Source organism: Vespula vulgaris, chromosome 7 (genome assembly GCF_905475345.1).
Source record: "Vespula vulgaris chromosome 7, iyVesVulg1.1, whole genome shotgun sequence".
Lineage (NCBI taxonomy): Eukaryota > Metazoa > Arthropoda > Insecta > Hymenoptera > Vespidae > Vespula > Vespula vulgaris.
The window spans coordinates 7,786,514-7,804,160 of record NC_066592.1 but is presented as its reverse complement, the minus strand read 5'-3'; the positions used below and the strand labels follow the sequence as shown (position 1 = coordinate 7,804,160).

The following is a 17,647-nucleotide window of genomic DNA, read 5'->3' as shown; positions in this document are numbered from 1 at the left end:
ATAACAAATTACTATAGAAGAAGCATCTGTAATATAGAAATAAAAACTTATCTACGATATTAATCATCGCATTCAAAGTCATCGTCTTTTTCGTCTCAGCAAACGTATCTCTTATAGAAAATTATCGAAAATATCTGTAGTATCTAATGCATTCATTTCTTGTTCTTTCGAAAGAACACACCGAAATTAATCCGAAAATGTTGCTTCTAAACTCGTTACTTTCGTATTTTTCGTACGATCGTATAAAATACGGTATTGAATATAAAATATCTTATAATGACAGAGAGAGAAAAAGAGAAAAAAAGGAGAGAGAGAGAGAGAGAGAGAGAGAGAGAGAGAGAGAGAGAGAGAGAATGAATTTTAATTCTGATTGGTGTTACTTCACTTATGGGTAGAGTGCGCAGTGTATTTGCGCACATGCTTCCACGTAGTGACAGGCGGGGAAATAACATAACCTTTGGTACGTCTGTAAATATTTAATTTTTATAAATTTTAATCTGTTTATGGATTAAATCATTACAATAATCAAGTAATAAATAATACAAAATGGTGTCTGTTTTAAATACTGTTGATACAAATCACGAAGATATGATCCATGATGCTGAAATGGATTATTATGGTTTGAGGTTAGCAACATGTTCAAGTGACAATTCTGTAAAAATTTTTGACTTAAAAAATGGGTCGCAGAGTTTAGTTGCAGATCTTAAAGGACATGTAGGTCCGGTGTGGCAAGTTGCTTGGGCACATCCCAAATTTGGAAACATTCTAGCTTCGTGTAGTTATGATCGGTTGGTTCCTCTTTATTGATAACTATTGTCATATGTCAGCAATTTGAATGTAAGTATATCTTTTGTTTAATTTAATAACTCTTATTTTATAGCAAAGTTATTATCTGGAAAGAACTTGGTGAATGGACAAAAATCTATGAACACACAGGACATGATTCTTCAGTCAATTCAGTTGCTTGGGCACCACACGAATTTGGTTTGATTTTAGCTTGTGGTAGTTCAGATGGTTCTATTTCTATACTCACTAATAATGCCGATACCTGGGATACACAAAAAATAACAAATGCACATACTATTGGATGTAATGCAGTAAGTTGGTGCCCTGCGATAGATACTAGTTTTGATTCAAATAATATTCAGCAAAAGACTGGTCCAATAAAAAGATTAGCTACTGGAGGTTGTGATAATTTAGTAAAGATATGGAAAGAAGAAGGTGATAGATGGGTAGAAGAAAATAAATTAGAAGCTCACAGTGATTGGGTAACTCAATTTTTATTCACAAATTTATATTCTTAAATTTAATTTATAATATATAAAAAATTATTTGAAAAAATTATATTTTAATTTGACCTTTCCTGGTAGGTACGTGATGTTGAATGGGCCCCAGCAGTTGGACCTTCTAGAGCTACCTTAGCTTCATGTTCTCAAGATCGTCGTGTAGTTATATGGACATCAAATGATTACTTGAATTGGACATCAAATGTTCTTAATATTTTTGATGATGTAATTTGGAATGTTAGTTGGTCTTTAACAGGTGGTATTTTAGCAGTTAGTGGTGGAGATAATAAAGTTTCTCTTTGGCGTGAAAATTCAGAAGGTCAATGGGCATGTATCTCTGAATTAAACAAAGGCCAAGGCAATCTCAATAATACAGATCAACGTGCTTTGTAACTTAAATAGTAAAATATATGATATTTTATATAAGTATATATGTTAACGGAAATGTGTTATTGCAAAGCTGCTTACGAATATATCCTAATCAAAACTTTAGAATATAAATTAAACTTTCAAGTTCATAAGATCATAATTATTTTTGTTTCTACTTAAACTGAAGGATTTTCTCGATTGTAAATTTGCAACTTAAAAAGGTATAAAACTTTATATATACAAATATAAATTCAAATATAATAATTATATTTCAGTGTTATATTTCAATATAATAGTATTCAAATATAACAATAAATTTTTAGTAGGATTATCTTAGTAGGAAGAGAGTATGTTACAAAAAAAAAAGAAAAAAAAAATATTAATTGACAATATTTATTCTGCAATATTTAATATATTATGCATTTGAATATTGCTTATTCATATAAAAAAATATCATCGAATTTATTTTCATATTGATTGTTTTTGAAATTTTGCAATAATTAATTGTTATCTTTATATTTAATATTACTTATTAACGTCTGATTATTTGTTTCCAACATGAAAATAGTAAGTTTATAATTACAATTTACTCCATAATTAATCTTGAGTATATAAAGATGCGGCAAAAACTATATCACGTTTTATTGCCGTGGATGCTTCTTCCATCTTTTCTTTTAAAACTGGATCACCAATTGTCACAGCTGCATTTCTTACATCTTGCAAGGTCTCATTAAGTTGTTGAATGCATCTAACTATGATACCTTCTTGCACATCAATTTTCTGCATTATTTCAGCAAATGATTTTGATTGTGCCCATTCATAAACAACTTCCACCAAACCAAAATTCAATGGTTGTAGTGTATTCAAATGATAAATTTGTTCTAATTGTTGTAACTCAGCGTATACGTTTTGCATGATTTCATATTCCTAAAAAATACGGTTAATTAAAAACAATTAATTGCCACATTTCTTTTTCTTATGATTTTTAATTATAGATTATTCGATCAATTCAATAATACGTTATAAAGAAGAAACAAGAAATTCTATTAAATTTTACCTTTCTCAAATGATGGAAATCAACTGGAAATGTCGATTCGGAATTTGATTTTTGATGAAATATCAAAGCGGATAATAGTGCAGCAATTTCAGCTGGTTGCAAAATAGTTAAAATATTTTTTAGAATTAACTCTGTTATAAGTAATTCATTAATTCCTATTTGCAATGCAACTCTGCCTTTTAAGGCAACTGCAAACATAAATATAAAATGACATATAAAGAGTAGAAAAATAATTTTTGCAATTTTAAATAATGTATTATTAAAATATATAAAGATTGCTAACTTCTTTCATCGCTGTCTATATATCCTAGATGTTTAAGAAGTGAAACCATATTTATATAATCTGGATATAAAGATAATCCTTCATCACTAAGACTTAGTTGAAGTTTTTTTCGTTCTGTTTCTAATTCATTTCGATAAAATACAGCTTCAAATTGTTCTTCAAAGTTAGGGATATCAATACACTTCATGCTGTTAAGAGCTTGTTTCTGCTTGCATAAATGTTTCATTCTGGGATTTAGATTTTCAGTTACTTTCAGTGGTACATAAGGTAATAATATACTATGATCATTAGCAGCACTTAAAGATATTGCCATTAATTCTTGAATGGCTGTTTGACAAGTTGGGCCAGGTAGATCATGCCTGTAAACAGTTTAAGATTCAATATACATATAATAAACTTCAAATTTATTTATTATTATATTATTATTATTTTATTCACCTAAATCTTGATATTTGTCTTTTTTCCCAATCTTTTAATACCATACCGCAATCAACTTTAATTTGACAATTTGTTATTTCTAGTATGTCCCATGCAGAAATCGTTAAAACTTCATGTGATGGGACTCCATTTGGTACAAATAAATTTCTTTTGGTTAGACTAATAATGCTATACCAATTTTCAGATCTTTCTTTAGAGTTAGTTTTACTAGAATTTTCTAGTGATGTATCATTGTTATCATTTTGTGCATCTGCATTTTTTAGTATTAATACTTTATATTGATTTCCATTTTGTTTACGTGGAAGTACAGACAGTAGTACAGCTAAGTTTCTATAATGATTTGCATATGATATGATTAAAATTCTACCCTTAGTTAAACTTTTTATTGCTTTTTTAGATTCAAACATATAAGGTTTCAAATAACGAAGTTCTTGTAAATAATTAATCGCTATTTCATAGAAACACGATAATTTCTTTTGTATATTTGTGAATGGTGGTAATGTTGCTAATTTTTCTTCAACTTTACGTAAATCGATTTGATATTTATCTTCTTTTAAGATTAGACATGATTCTTTAAATGATCTGCGCATCATTGCTTCTACAGTAACTAATTTGTTTGTTCTTCTCAAATTTAAAACCATAGAATATGTTACTTTAAATTGTGATTCCAATGTTCTTGCTTCACCTTGCATCATAGGCATTAATTCATTAAAGTGTGGAATTTCTCTATGACATATTATTATAACTGTACCAGTTGTATCATGACCTCTTCGACCAGCGCGTCCAGCCATTTGGATGTATTCGGTAGGATAAAAAGTACGAAATCCATTACCATCATACTTGTTTATCGAATCAAATGCCACTGTCCGTGCTGGCATATTCACTCCCATAGCAAATGTTTCAGTTGCAAATAATAACTACAACATAATAACATATAATCAATAGAATTTTACTTTTTTTTATCATTACATATGACAACTGTCTTAATAATAATAAGTTACCTTAACAACACCGGTTTGGAAAAGCATCTCTACAGTTTCCTTTAAAATAGGCAATATACCACTGTGATGTATACCAATACCGTTTTCTAAAAGAGTTTGCATCATACAAACCTGTGGTAATTGCTTATCACTACCTTTCAAATATTTCATAATATGCTGAAAAAAGCGTTTTACTTCCATTTTTTCAGTTGCTGTAGTTAGTTGAATATTCATTAATCTGCTTGCGTTAATATCACAACGTCTTCTAGACAATGTAAATACAACAACAGGCAATTTATCCTAAAAATACATGTCCTTTCAATAAAAACTCTTAAATATAAGAAAACAAAATATAAATATTCTTGAATTTTTTTATCATACATTATGCTTCAAGTAATTTATAAAATTCTTCCATAATATCATTTCTTCTTTTGCAGAAAATTTCCTTCTTTTAACATCTTTTGAATTAATGCTTTTATCTTGTACGCATTTAACAGTTTGAAAATTTTTTGTTGCCTGATGCCATCTATAAGAAATATTTAATACATTAATTCTAATAGTATTCTAAACTTATTGTTTGTAAAGTCCTAATAACAAAACCGATAAAAAAAATTCAGTTACCCATTCAATGAAAATTCTTCATTTGAATCAAGAACTAAAATTAATGTGCCTTTGTCCTTGTCATTAATAGGAGTATATAAATAATGTTGCAATGGTATAGGTCTCTTTAAAGTGTTGATCACGTACATTTTCCGTTTTTTGATACGACCAACCCAATTTGCAAATATTATTGGTTTTGGCACAGTTGCTGACAGCATAACTATATTGACAGTTTGTGGTAAAAGAATCACTATTTCTTCCCATACATGACCCCGCTATATGTTTATGAAATACTATAGTTGTAACTTTAAATAATACTAATAGATAACAGATAATAATAATAAATATAGTGATTAAACATGCTATATTTTAAAAATAAAAAAACTTGCACTACATACATTATACATTGAATATAGAAATATTTCCTAAGCAAATAATACAAGAGTATACAATTAAAAAATCTTGGATGTCCCTTGGATTTGTGATCTTTCAAATAATGCAAAAATAATACTTACATCCTCGTTATTAATATAATGTACTTCATCAAATATTACAAATTCTAAATCTCTAAGAACTTCTGATGCTCCATATATCATTGATTGTAATATTTCTGTAGTCATAATCAGACAAGATGCACTCTCATTGATTTGAACATCCCCTGTTATTAATCCAACACTTTCAAATTTCTTTTTAAAATCACGATATTTTTGATTTGACAGTGCTTTTATAGGAGAAGTATAAATTACCCTTAAATAATAAAATTACAGTCACAGATAAATGTGTCACTTGTATAAAAGAAATTATTTTATTTGATAAGTAATCTTTACCGTGTCATATGCTTCTGAGTTAAAGCAATAGCATACTCAGCTACAGTAGTTTTTCCTGCAGATGTGTGTGCTGCAACAAAAACATTACAATTCTCTTCTAACTTAAGTATAGCCTGTTTTTGGAAAGTATCCAATTCATATTCGAATGTTATTGCTGGATCAGGAATTTTCTTCTCATAATCTATTATTGGTACAGAAACATCTATTTGTTCTGCCCATTCCATTTCAACAACTTTAGATGATTCTTCAGAAATATTTAAAACTGGTATTTCTGGTTCTATTGGTAATAATGGAATATCTTCTAATGCAGGTATTTGTGGAGGCTCCTGTACATCATTTTCTTCTACTTCTTCCGCAGATGACCAGAAACTAAGCTCACGTTCTTCTTGTTCTACAAGAGCCATTAAATTTATTTTACTTGTTATATCATCTTCATCTTCTCCTTTTGCTTCTGATATTTGAATTGGTCTATATATTGATCCCTGCTTTGGTGTACAATTATCAGCTTCAAATTCTACACCAGAACTAAATCCTATTGCTAATGTCCTTAAATTCCTCTCAAAATCAATATCTTCTGTCATCTCATCTGTTATAGTAGGTTCATCAAATCCGCCGGGCAAAAATGGTATATTAGTAGTACTACCTGAATCAAATATTAATTTTTTGTAAAATATTATGTTTTGTAAAATATTATTGATCAACATGCAATATATAAGTATTATATTTTTGTACAGACATATTTGTTAAATATTTTGAAAAATATATAAAGTACCTCTAACATCATCCATAATAGATCCAGGCGAACGTTTCATAGACATTGAATTTCTTGCATTTTCTCCTACTCCTTTTAAAACAACTTCTTGCATTTGTCCAACATGACCCGTCACTGGATCACGATCAAATTTTAATGTTGTGCTAAGTGGTGCTAAATCAAATTCTAATAAAGAACGAATATCAGGTTCTCTGGGCCAATAACATTGAGCATGATCGAGTTGATGTATTGGAAGCCTTTCGGGGCATTCTATATATTCCTTTAATTCAGTGTTTATTTCAGGCCAGATTGGTGGAAGCTCAAATGGTAACTACAAATGTATATAATATATGTACATTTACAAAGTAATATAAATGTACAACACATAATAAAATTACTATTAAATTAAAAAAAATAATGCAGCATATCGATTAATATATATAAAAGGTATACTATATATTATAAAAAATTACCTCCATTTTAAGATGTTTTATATATATATATATCACTTTAATTGATGTTGGAAATATTTATTAGACACATATCGTTATTGATATAATTCAAATAGGTATTGAACATAATCTAAAATTAAAAAAAAAATAGAAATTAGCAAAATTAAAATATTAACAAAATAAAGTTTATTCATTTATATAGTTTATTCATTGTAATCATCTGCGAGAAAATCAATTTAATTTCTAAATGTTCCAATCATGATATGAAATTATGTATTAACCTATTATTTATTTTCGAAAATATACAAATATTTACAAAATATTTTATTACTTAACCAGTCTACAAAAATAAAATTTTGCATGAATTTTATACGTTCTATTCGCATAGAAACAATAAAATAAAAAAAGAAAATTATTTCATAAACTAAGCCATAAATAAAACACAATCAGCAATACTCAATATAAATACATAAATATATAAGAACTATACATGAATCATCATTATTATATATCACTTCATTTTATTTCACATCCAAAATTTGTCACGACTTTGTTTTTTACTTCAATGATAAATATTCCTTATACTAACCAATCAACAGTTCGTTAAATTATGAATATCTAACTAAAGTTTGTAAAAAACATAGAACTTTAATTAAATATATTACTCAAGTAATAATATTTCCACATGAAAATATTTATTATATGTACAGCAGAGAATTTATAACGTTTACTGTAATATAGCCATTTAACATTTGGCAACACTGACAGAACTACTATTACCTGAGATTTAAGATACAAATGTTGTACGAGATTATCGATTAATCGAATATCAACGTTCTCTGTTTTAACTTCATTAATCTACGATAAATATTCTTCAATTAATTTATTTATTTTATTTTGTTTTCCATAATCTTATTAAATACAAGAATGATATAATCAAATAAAGATGCAAGTATTGGGACATCATAAAATATCACAGACATTTCATCATTATGCAAGGAAAGGGATGAGATTTCATTTCTACAACAAAATGCAATAATTCAAAATTGAAATAAAATCTTCAAAATCGTTCTATTTTTCAAAATTGAAAGAACCATTTTGCTTCTTATATTATCTATCAATATTACATTTATAAAACTCTAATGCACATATACTTTAGCAAAAATAATCCAACATGCCTATTATAATAGAACTTAAAATTTATTAAAAATTTAAGCATAAAATATCTTAATATTATATAGATATTAATATCATTTATATATTATACAATCAGACCATAAACTAATATCATAATTTTTGTAAGTATACAAATGCAGAAATAATTTTGAATTCTTGGCATATATTATCACAATCTTTGCATTATAAAATACTTTTTTTAGAACATATTCTTCTCAGAGTAATATTTATATATACGTATATGCATATATATATATATATACACACATATATATATTTATATATTTATATATATATATATGTTTGTTTGTTTATATACATTTATGGAATAGTTGATGGCCTGTAAATATTATATAATTTTTGTATAAATATATGAACAATTTATGAAGAAAAGTATGCAAGATGATAAAATATAATTGAACTTTCTAATGTTGTGCAATATGGTAAATGAAAAACTATTAAAATAATAATAAGTGATGACGATTGAAAATATACATTCTGATAGAATAATAAATCTAATAACATAATCTGATGCAAGCAGATACCAAAACTGCGCTGTTATAATGATAATTGCTTATGTATTTTACATATTATTACACATATATATTGTATACATGAGGCAGTCTTAAAGAATAAAAGGAAGGTAATTTATAGATCCAAAATGTGTTAGATAAAAGTCTAAAATTTAACGATCAGCATTAGAAGAAAGATAACTTGTCAGTCAATATAGATGCACAGAATTATTATTTGTAGACTGTCTCAGCAACAAACAAACCAGCAACGCAGGTATGTTTCTGAAAGATTTATGTAGGTAGGCCATTGATTTCATTTATAACTACGTGTCCATTTGTAACAATAATTGGTGGTGTTGAAGTTGTACTACGAGTAATATCAGAACAATCACTCTTACTGTCAGTACTACACTCTGAGCTACTATCTTTATCACTGTTCTCTTGTCTACATTTACACGATACGTGTTCTGGAGAATATTCTGTATTCCTGAAAGGACAACTGCATATACTACGATTTCCATTACTTGTACTATCACTATCGCTTTCACTGTCTACACTGGAGACAGAACTACCATGCCTTTGTGCTCTCAATGCTTCATTTTCTCTTTTTAGTTGTTCATTCTGTTTTAATAAATCATCAATATGTTGCTGACAGATTTTTAACTTTTTTGCTACTTCAGATTCAGTAGTTAATCCATTCTTATTATCTATCTCTTTGTCTTCTGTCTGACTGATATTCTTCCCACGTAATCTTTTAGTGAGTAAGTCTACTTTGGCCTCTAATTGTAAATATTCTTGTATTAATTCAGATTTACTCAATGTGCTCAGTCTTTCTGCGTGAAGATCTTCATATGCACTAGAAAACTCTTTTGTCAAAAATTCTTCTTCATCCTCTGGGGAAGAGTAAAAGTAGTCTTCATCTGAGTCAATGCTGAAACTGGAATCTCTAGTACGAGATGGTGCTGGGGGTTTCTGAAAAGTAGTAACTCCAAAATCTGAAGATGCAGCTATTGATAATTTTTGATCAAGATCAGGCAAGTCACTATGATCATCCATAAGAAACTGCGTTGTATTATAAGGTGCTCGGATTTGCCTACCAGTTTTTGCAAGTCTTCCAATCGATCTACAACGTGCTCGTTGTTGATAAGAGAGTTGTTGTTTTGGATAGGGTTTCAATTTTTTGTGCTTAGGTTTCCCTCTACGAGTCTTCCTTTTTTTTGTGACTATGTCCAAGCCATCTTCTTGCGTTCCACCATCTTGGTCCCCACTACCACTGCCGCTTTCAAATTTACCACATCTTCGAATCAAAGATTTAGGCCACTAAAATTAAACAAATTAATCTATATATATTCTCTAAATACAATATAGTTTGCAAAACTACTCAAATTTTTATCTATATATCTATATACCTATAGAATATTATTTCAGAAAAGTTAACTGCATAATTTCAAATCAATATTATAGGCCTGATTTTATAAATTTATCTTTATTTAATTATATGACTTTAACAATATGATATATGATAAATTATGTAAAATTTCCATATAGAAATTTTCCTACTTTCATAAACATAATTAAATTTCGATATTTAATTAACAAGTAAATAATAAATTAAAATTAATTAATAATTTGAAATCTGAAATATAGATTTAAAAAACAGGTATCTAGTAAAATATCCATCGGATGAAAATAATAATCATTAAACGAGATTCAACGAGGAAAGACAACAAGAATAAATATTTTGAAATGGACTGTATATCATTAATTTTTATTATAAAAGAAAAAAAAAATTAAATCTCAGTAATAAAAACCAAATTTGAGTAAATCGCACAATGTCATATTAGTCGATACTCACGTTTTTGCCGTTATGGCGAGCTTTTGTATCGGCATTTTCGCCGCTAGATCGCGACACTTGTCTCGAAGAGAGGAGCGATGACGCCGCGGGCGTCGAGACCTCTTTTACGCCCTTCGCGTCGTGTACACCATCTTCGATACCGTCCGACGCTTTTTCCACCGTTTCCTTCGCGCTTTGGTCCTCCATATTCGTAATATTAACTAAAATCGGTCGATTTACGGTGGCACAAGTACTCATCACCGTTAAAAGCACAAGCTCATGCACAGCGACCTTCCTAGTCTCACAACTACGTTCCGTACGACTTGACCGTAAACAGCGACCGAATCGCCATGTTTGATTTATCCGTGATTCTGTGCGATAGCAAGGGCGACGTGCTAACGTTTCGATGCTTGGGAGAAGAGGGGGACGTGCTTTCCCCCACTACGAAACGTTTCGACTTGTATTCCATCGCGTTTTCTCTCTCTCTCTCTCTTTAATCCCACCTTACCCTCCTCAATATCCCTCTATACGTCCACACATTCCTCTTATTCCTTTCTTAACGCACGATGGTGCCTTTTCTCTCTCTCTCTCTCTTTCTCTCTCTCTCTGTCTCTGTCTGTCTCTCTCTCTCACTCACTCATTCTCTCTCTCTCTCTCTCTCTCTCTCTCTCTCTCTCTCTCTCTCTCTCTCTCTCTCTCTCATTCTCTCATAATCTTGCTTGTAGTACGTTCCTCGAGAAACGTGTCTTGCTCTATGTTGCGTCTTCTCTCGTACAATATACGTCTAATTTGATACCCCTTAAGATTTACACCTGATTTATGTACTTAGGTTAACTCTCAATAGAAACAATAATTTCATTCGTACGGATCAATATGTTCTAACAATCTTGTTTTTTCTTTTATTTTCCTTAGATGGAATACGAATCTTTCCGTCCTTATTAAACTTATTCAAGGCGTATATGTATGTACATACATGTGATTTATACGATTTAAATGTTAACCTTGCATTGTGTTTTAAACGTTTGCCAAAATTAGCTAAGAGAGCATAGATACAAATGTCAACTATTTATGTATTTAAAGAGCATTTCGCATGAATCCGACCAATCGATATTTGCACGACATTGCTCCAGTCAACTGCAAGGACTACGAATGTAATTGTTCGTTATCGTTTTAAAGAAAATTACACGAAAGACCTGATATTACGTAAAAGCAATAGGGAAATAAAAAAATACACAAAAGGAAACACCAGATACTTTTTTTTTAAATTCCCGCGTGCGCGAACTTGTTTCGTACATTTAAGAAAATAAGAAGATAATCGAAATCATTAACCTTACTTTTTTTTTTGTTATATATAACATTTTATATTACGATATATACGATATGGATCTTTTACATTCTCCTAGATGTATTGTTTTTTTTTAATCGCTCTAGATATCATTCGTTTTACGAGCATTATAATTGAAGTATCAATGAATCAACGAACATAAACTTTATATTATTTTTTTATTTTTTATTTATATATTTTCTTTTCATATAGATACGTACATGTAAATATATACAATCTTACATAGTATGCATTACGATACGTAGTATGAAATGATCGTATATTTACAAATCTATCAATTCAACGAATTTTATAGATATTATTGGCTTTTATTTTTATAATGCTTACGCTAACGACGATTAAGCTTTGCTACAAAGATGATCCTGCCTTTTCGATGAAAGAAGCATTGAGAATAACTTCGAGCTTCATAATGAAACAAGAAAGTATGCGCTAAGCATAGAATATGTCATGCATCATAACAACACATTGATATTTATATTCTACTAAGGAATGTATATCACTAACGGATATGTGAGCATTCGAAACAAATTTATCCGTCTCTATCCTCCTTACCAAAATATCTCGTGAGTGAGAAAATATCTTTTCTAACACTAGGTTTTATAGTCGTTTCATTACGTTAGACGTCTATGAATTATCGTTTTGTTTACGAATCATCATCAAATGAAATTTTATAGATTATTCTCTTTGTCATGTAACACGAACGTTAATATAAATGATATAACAAATCAGATCGCTGTTCGTTACAAGAATATATGCACTTATTTATGAATGATCTTGTGAAAAAAGTGAAAGATAATCGATTTGTATTTATGTTAGTTATTTATTATTTCAAGTAAGTAAAATTTTATAGGTTCTTCTCTTTACGATGTAACATTATGTTATCATCAATATTATAACTAATTATATCACCATTCGATACAATTACATGTCTATGAATGTCTATGAATTAATTTACGTCGCCAAAGGACTCACAAAAGAAAAAAAGATCGATAGTTTCGTTTACGTTGATAAAGCATTCTACTCTTTATTAAAAAACCACGTTAATCTAATTTACCACGATAGGTCGACTTTTTCGCAGATATTTCGAAATTTTTTTTTCAACAGATATGGTTTATTTGATTTCGTGTAAAACCATTTGTTTGATTTTTATATATGTGTATATATATATACGTATACGCGATTGGTCGATCGAAAGTCGCGTTTATTTTTATCGATTAACTAGAAGCAAATTATACGTATAATATTATACGTATAATAATCGACTAATACTTAATTGCTAGGCGAGCACCTACGTTCTGACATATTGAATTACTCAGCTTATGGATTCTCTATTATGTCCTACTTCGTAAATAAATGAACTATTTGTGAGGATTGGTTAATCGACGATATATTAACGTTTGTATAGCCGTACATATACACCTATATGTAAATGTAGGCATATATCATTTCATATGAGTATGTAAATGTATGTTATGTATTATATATGTATATATATGTATGTATGTATATATATATATATATATATATATATACATATACATATATATATATACACACACACAGTACACGAACATATACGTTTAATATACATATACAAAGGTTAATCATCAGCTCATTAGTTTTGATTTACGTTTGAGCAAAGAACATGTACACGGTTAAGATAAAATATTCAAATGATCTCATAAATAAAAAAGTATATTTTCGTAGTATATCATAACAGCATCAAATAATGTTCGAACATTTGTATATTTTCCTTTTCGATACAGGATTATATTGCAAAACGGGAGGGCGTTTGGTATATGTATGTATATTGCAACGATTTTCACATATACACGCCCGCTTGCGAGAGATTATATATTGGTAGTAAAAAAACAAGCCAAACGAATTCATATCGATTTATGGAAATGATGAAATAACATCGTATAATAAACTTGGATTTCAAGGATTGACGATCAACACAGAAAGTCAGTCGGCTCTATGATAAGACTGACAACATTGAAATCAATTATTTAATAAAACTGTTCATAATTGAATTGGTTCGTTTCTTGAAACGATAAACAAATTTATCTATATCTACATATATGCGATATAAAGTGAAACGATTGGATACGATTAATTCGATTGAAAAATTGTTATCGTCGATGCATTTAAAAAATCATTCTTTTCCCCTTTGTCTCCTTATGTAATTTATAAAATAGACTCTTCGAGTTCTAATTGCGATGAGAATTTTTTGTAGTTATTTTGTAGTTATATATATAAAAAAAAAAGAGAGAGAGAGAGAAAAGGAGACAAAAGAGAAAAAATTAATAAAGATAATCACACGTTATGGAGAATATAGAATACGCGTGAATATACAAAAATATGTATAATATAACATATGTCTGATATACCTCAATATAGGTACTTACCTAGAAATGATGTAAAATAAACATATAATTGATAAACGTTCTCTATGTGTAAGATAAAAAAGTAAGATAAACATATGATACAAAGCGTTAGACGTAAACGTGAAAAGGTACTTACGCATACATCCATAAAAAATGTATATATGTATTTACATGTCTGTTCCTTGTGGGATTGGTGGTAAATGGTGGGAGAGGAAACAAGAATGAGATAGAGAAAGAGAAAAAGAGAGAAGGAAAAAGAAACGAAGGGAAAGAGAGAGAAAAAGGTAAAGAGAAAGAGGTAGAGAGGAAGGAAGAGAGAGAGAGGGAGGGAGAGAGAAAGAGAAAGAAAGAGAGAGAGAGAGAGAAAGAGAGTTGTTGCAGTGTCGTCGAGAAACTCACTAAACGAGTCGGTTACGAAATTTAATCGCTTGGTAGAGCGAGGTTATAAATGCACCGTATATATGTTGCGATGGTTGCGTGGCGTGAACGTTAGATGGTGATCAAGTTAGAACTTAAAACTAATGATAACACGAGTATGCCGAAGATGGCATAAAAGGGAAGGGTCACGCTAACTCGCTAACAGCTGATCGTCCCGCGTGAAAGTCTACGCACGTAGTACACAGGCACGTCGCGATTTGATTCGATTCGATTCGATTCGATTCGATTTGATTCGATTCGATTTGATTTGATCTGATTTGATTTTAGTTTTTTCCTTTCTTTTTTTTTCATTTTTTGTTTTGAAATTCGTTCCTTTTTGTAATTTAGTTCTGTGCAACTGGCAAATGTAGGTATTCTATGCACACACATACACATGCATGCATGATACTTAATGTATATACCGTTCGAAGCTTTTCACGTTTCTTTTTGCATACATCGCCCATTGTTCTCGAATAAGAAGTCGGCATTGAAAAAGTTAAAGGGAAGCGCTTCAAAGAAGCACCGTGTTATCGATTGCACGTATGTTTGATACTTTTCGACGAGAGTTTGTCATAGATACATACATACCACGACTAACCTAAAGCTATGCTCATCTCAATTTGATTTTTTATGAGAGACTTTACGAGAGTGTACTTCACATCTTATATACATATGTATATGCTTGCCTGTATCTATTCAATTAGTTGCCTGTAATGTAATTGCTTTTGCGTATATATATATATATATATATATACGCTATATATATAACGCTATATATATATATACGCTATATATATAACGTATATATATATATATATATATATACGTTCCTATATACGTACACACCAACACACACACACACACACACCTCTCTGTATTACTGCAAATATTGGACTCTCTCTCTCTCTCTCTCTCTCAGCCCTCTTCCTCCCCCCCCTCTCATTGTTCTTTCTCTCTAACTATACTTTCATTTGAATTAAGAATCAATTTTCCACTTTTGATTTGTGTGTTTCGATTCATATATCGATAGATATCGGTCTACGTTGAATGTTCATTACGTACTCGTTACATCAAATAAATAGGTCACACGTAATTCATTATTAACTGCATCGCGCTTCGTTAAGATGCGACACAAATTCGCACAATTAAAATACGATATCAAAGAATAATAGTAATAATGATATTTGTTTCTCGTGTTATTCATCTTTACTGATTAAGACCGATTAAGCTAATTAGAAGAGTAACTTTGAATAGCACTGTATATATATTAGTGATACGAATTGATCAATCAAAATATTATATCAAATAATAATAATACTAATAATAATAATGATAATAATAATAATAATGATGATGATGATGATGATGATGATGATGTTTGTTTTTTAGTTTGTTCATCTTTACTAGTTAAACCCGGTTAAGCTATATTAAGCCAATTAAAAAAGTAACTTTGAATAGTGCTATATATGTATATATTAATGGTACGAATTAATCGATTAAAATATTATATCAAATAATAATAATAACAACAACAACAATAATAATAATCATTTTTTTTTTTTAATTTATTCATCTTTACTCGCTAAATTCGATTAAACTATGTTAAGCTATGTTAAGCCAATTAGAAGTGTACCTTTGAATAGCACTATATATATATTAGCAGTACAAATTGATGAATTAAAATGCGATACCAAATAATAGTAACGATGTTTGTTTCTTGTTTTATTCATCTTTACTGATTAAGATCGATTAAGCTAATTAGAAAAGTAATTTTGAATAGTGCTGTATATGCTACGTTAGTTAAGCACTTCAAATTGTTAAATACCATTTACTTCCGTTTAGCGAAATTTATATATAATTTTTTCTTTGTCTATATGAAATATATAGGACGTTATTAAAATACAAATTGCATTTAATGCATTTCGAAAACGTAGATCCACGTTTAAATCGACACAAATTTATTAGAAAGACGAAGTTATATTCTGCTACAGGTAACCGGAGCACACGGATACACATTACACTAATATGCTACTCTCTCTTCCCTCGAAGTACTCATTCTTCCGGTAACTTTAAGCGTTTTTAACTAATCATAAAATTATTACAGTTAACCTATTTTTACGTTTTGTGACCTTCTCAACATCATTGTTAGCTATATAATTATTTAACTGTTGCAAAAGGCAATAAAGTAAAGACAACACCATTATAGCCATTAAAAAACAATAATTTTGTGTGTGTGTGTGTGTGTGTGTAGTAAAAAAAATAAAAAATAAAAAGAATTATATAAACATAGATATATTATATATTACATACTTTATATAGTCACGTACGTATACACATATGTAAATATTTACTCCATATTGTAACGTAACGATTCGTATTACCGATAGTCGCTATTTACACTATAGGATCTGTTACTTTGTTGCTTCCTTTCGATATCAGATAGAGTATCTACCTTTCTAATGAAGCAGACTACCAACTATAAAACTAGATCGTAGAGGACAGCACTAGACACAGTCTTTGGATATGCAAAAGAACTAAGAGTGTCGATAGGTAGACATCCTTGTTCTCTGAAATAAAAAGAATCCCTCTCAATTTTCTTGCAATTCAAAATATAGATATACATAAATTAGTCAATCGATTTTTTATTCGTATTAACCTACCTATTTTCGAATATGAAGTAAAACTCATCTTTCTGGTAGAGTTAAATTTCCTTCATTTTTATAAAATATTTTATTTTTTTTTTATCTTCGATATAGTTTTTATTTCAATTTTCATTTTTAAATTAATTAATGTTTTATAAAAATGTTTCCTTGTTCTTACAAATTTCTAATTATTTGGTTAATTATCATTAAGCTGTGTTCGGTAAATAATTATTTTTCCTAATTTTACGTTATTCTCTTTGGTTATCGATATACATGTGGATACATTTAAGC

General features: G+C 29.3%; 3 protein-coding genes across 4 annotated transcripts; 1 reads left to right on the top strand and 2 right to left on the bottom strand.

Moving 5' to 3' along the window:
- Window positions 1–413: 413 nt before the first annotated feature.
- LOC127064999 (protein SEC13 homolog) lies at window positions 414–1,717 on the top strand. Its single transcript, XM_050996772.1, has 3 exons — window positions 414–788; window positions 881–1,268; window positions 1,371–1,717. The coding sequence occupies exons 1-3, from the start codon at window positions 547–549 to the stop codon at window positions 1,677–1,679; spliced, it is 939 nt and encodes a 312-aa protein (XP_050852729.1). The 5' UTR covers window positions 414–546; the 3' UTR covers window positions 1,680–1,717.
- On the bottom strand, window positions 1,262–7,779 carry LOC127064993 (helicase SKI2W). 2 transcript variants are annotated; one of them, XM_050996762.1, is made up of 12 exons: window positions 7,633–7,779; window positions 7,065–7,173; window positions 6,613–6,922; window positions 5,841–6,483; window positions 5,529–5,760; window positions 5,035–5,288; window positions 4,795–4,939; window positions 4,435–4,713; window positions 3,434–4,350; window positions 2,996–3,354; window positions 2,713–2,900; window positions 1,262–2,582 (listed from the first exon to the last, which is right to left on the bottom strand). In XM_050996762.1, the coding sequence occupies exons 2-12, from the start codon at window positions 7,068–7,070 to the stop codon at window positions 2,253–2,255; spliced, it is 3,663 nt and encodes a 1,220-aa protein (XP_050852719.1). In that variant the 5' UTR covers window positions 7,071–7,173; window positions 7,633–7,779; the 3' UTR covers window positions 1,262–2,252. The 2 variants fall into 2 exon arrangements, with proteins under 2 accessions (XP_050852719.1, XP_050852720.1); XM_050996763.1 differs by having other exon boundaries at window positions 7,380–7,762.
- A 132-nt stretch (window positions 7,780–7,911) lies between these two features.
- On the bottom strand, window positions 7,912–14,452 carry LOC127064996 (protein HEXIM1-like). The gene is made up of 3 exons (XM_050996767.1): window positions 14,434–14,452; window positions 10,587–10,936; window positions 7,912–10,051 (listed from the first exon to the last, which is right to left on the bottom strand). The coding sequence occupies exons 1-3, from the start codon at window positions 14,435–14,437 to the stop codon at window positions 9,023–9,025; spliced, it is 1,383 nt and encodes a 460-aa protein (XP_050852724.1). The 5' UTR covers window positions 14,438–14,452; the 3' UTR covers window positions 7,912–9,022.
- Between the last annotated feature and the right edge of the window lie 3,195 nt (window positions 14,453–17,647).

Coding starts and splice junctions, on each gene's coding strand:
- LOC127064999 (XM_050996772.1), top strand. CDS start 547: ATGGTGTCTGTTTTAAATACTGTTGATACAAATCACGAAGATATGATC. Junction 789..880: donor GCTTCGTGTAGTTATGATCG/GTTGGTTCCTCT, acceptor CTTATTTTATAG/CAAAGTTATTATCTGGAAAG. Junction 1,269..1,370: donor TAGAAGCTCACAGTGATTGG/GTAACTCAATTT, acceptor CTTTCCTGGTAG/GTACGTGATGTTGAATGGGC.
- LOC127064993 (XM_050996762.1), bottom strand. Junction 2,901..2,995: donor TATAGACAGCGATGAAAGAA/GTTAGCAATCTT, acceptor TTATGTTTGCAG/TTGCCTTAAAAGGCAGAGTT. Junction 2,583..2,712: donor ATTTCCATCATTTGAGAAAG/GTAAAATTTAAT, acceptor CGTATTTTTTAG/GAATATGAAATCATGCAAAA.
- LOC127064996 (XM_050996767.1), bottom strand. Junction 10,052..10,586: donor CTCGCCATAACGGCAAAAAC/GTGAGTATCGAC, acceptor GTTTAATTTTAG/TGGCCTAAATCTTTGATTCG.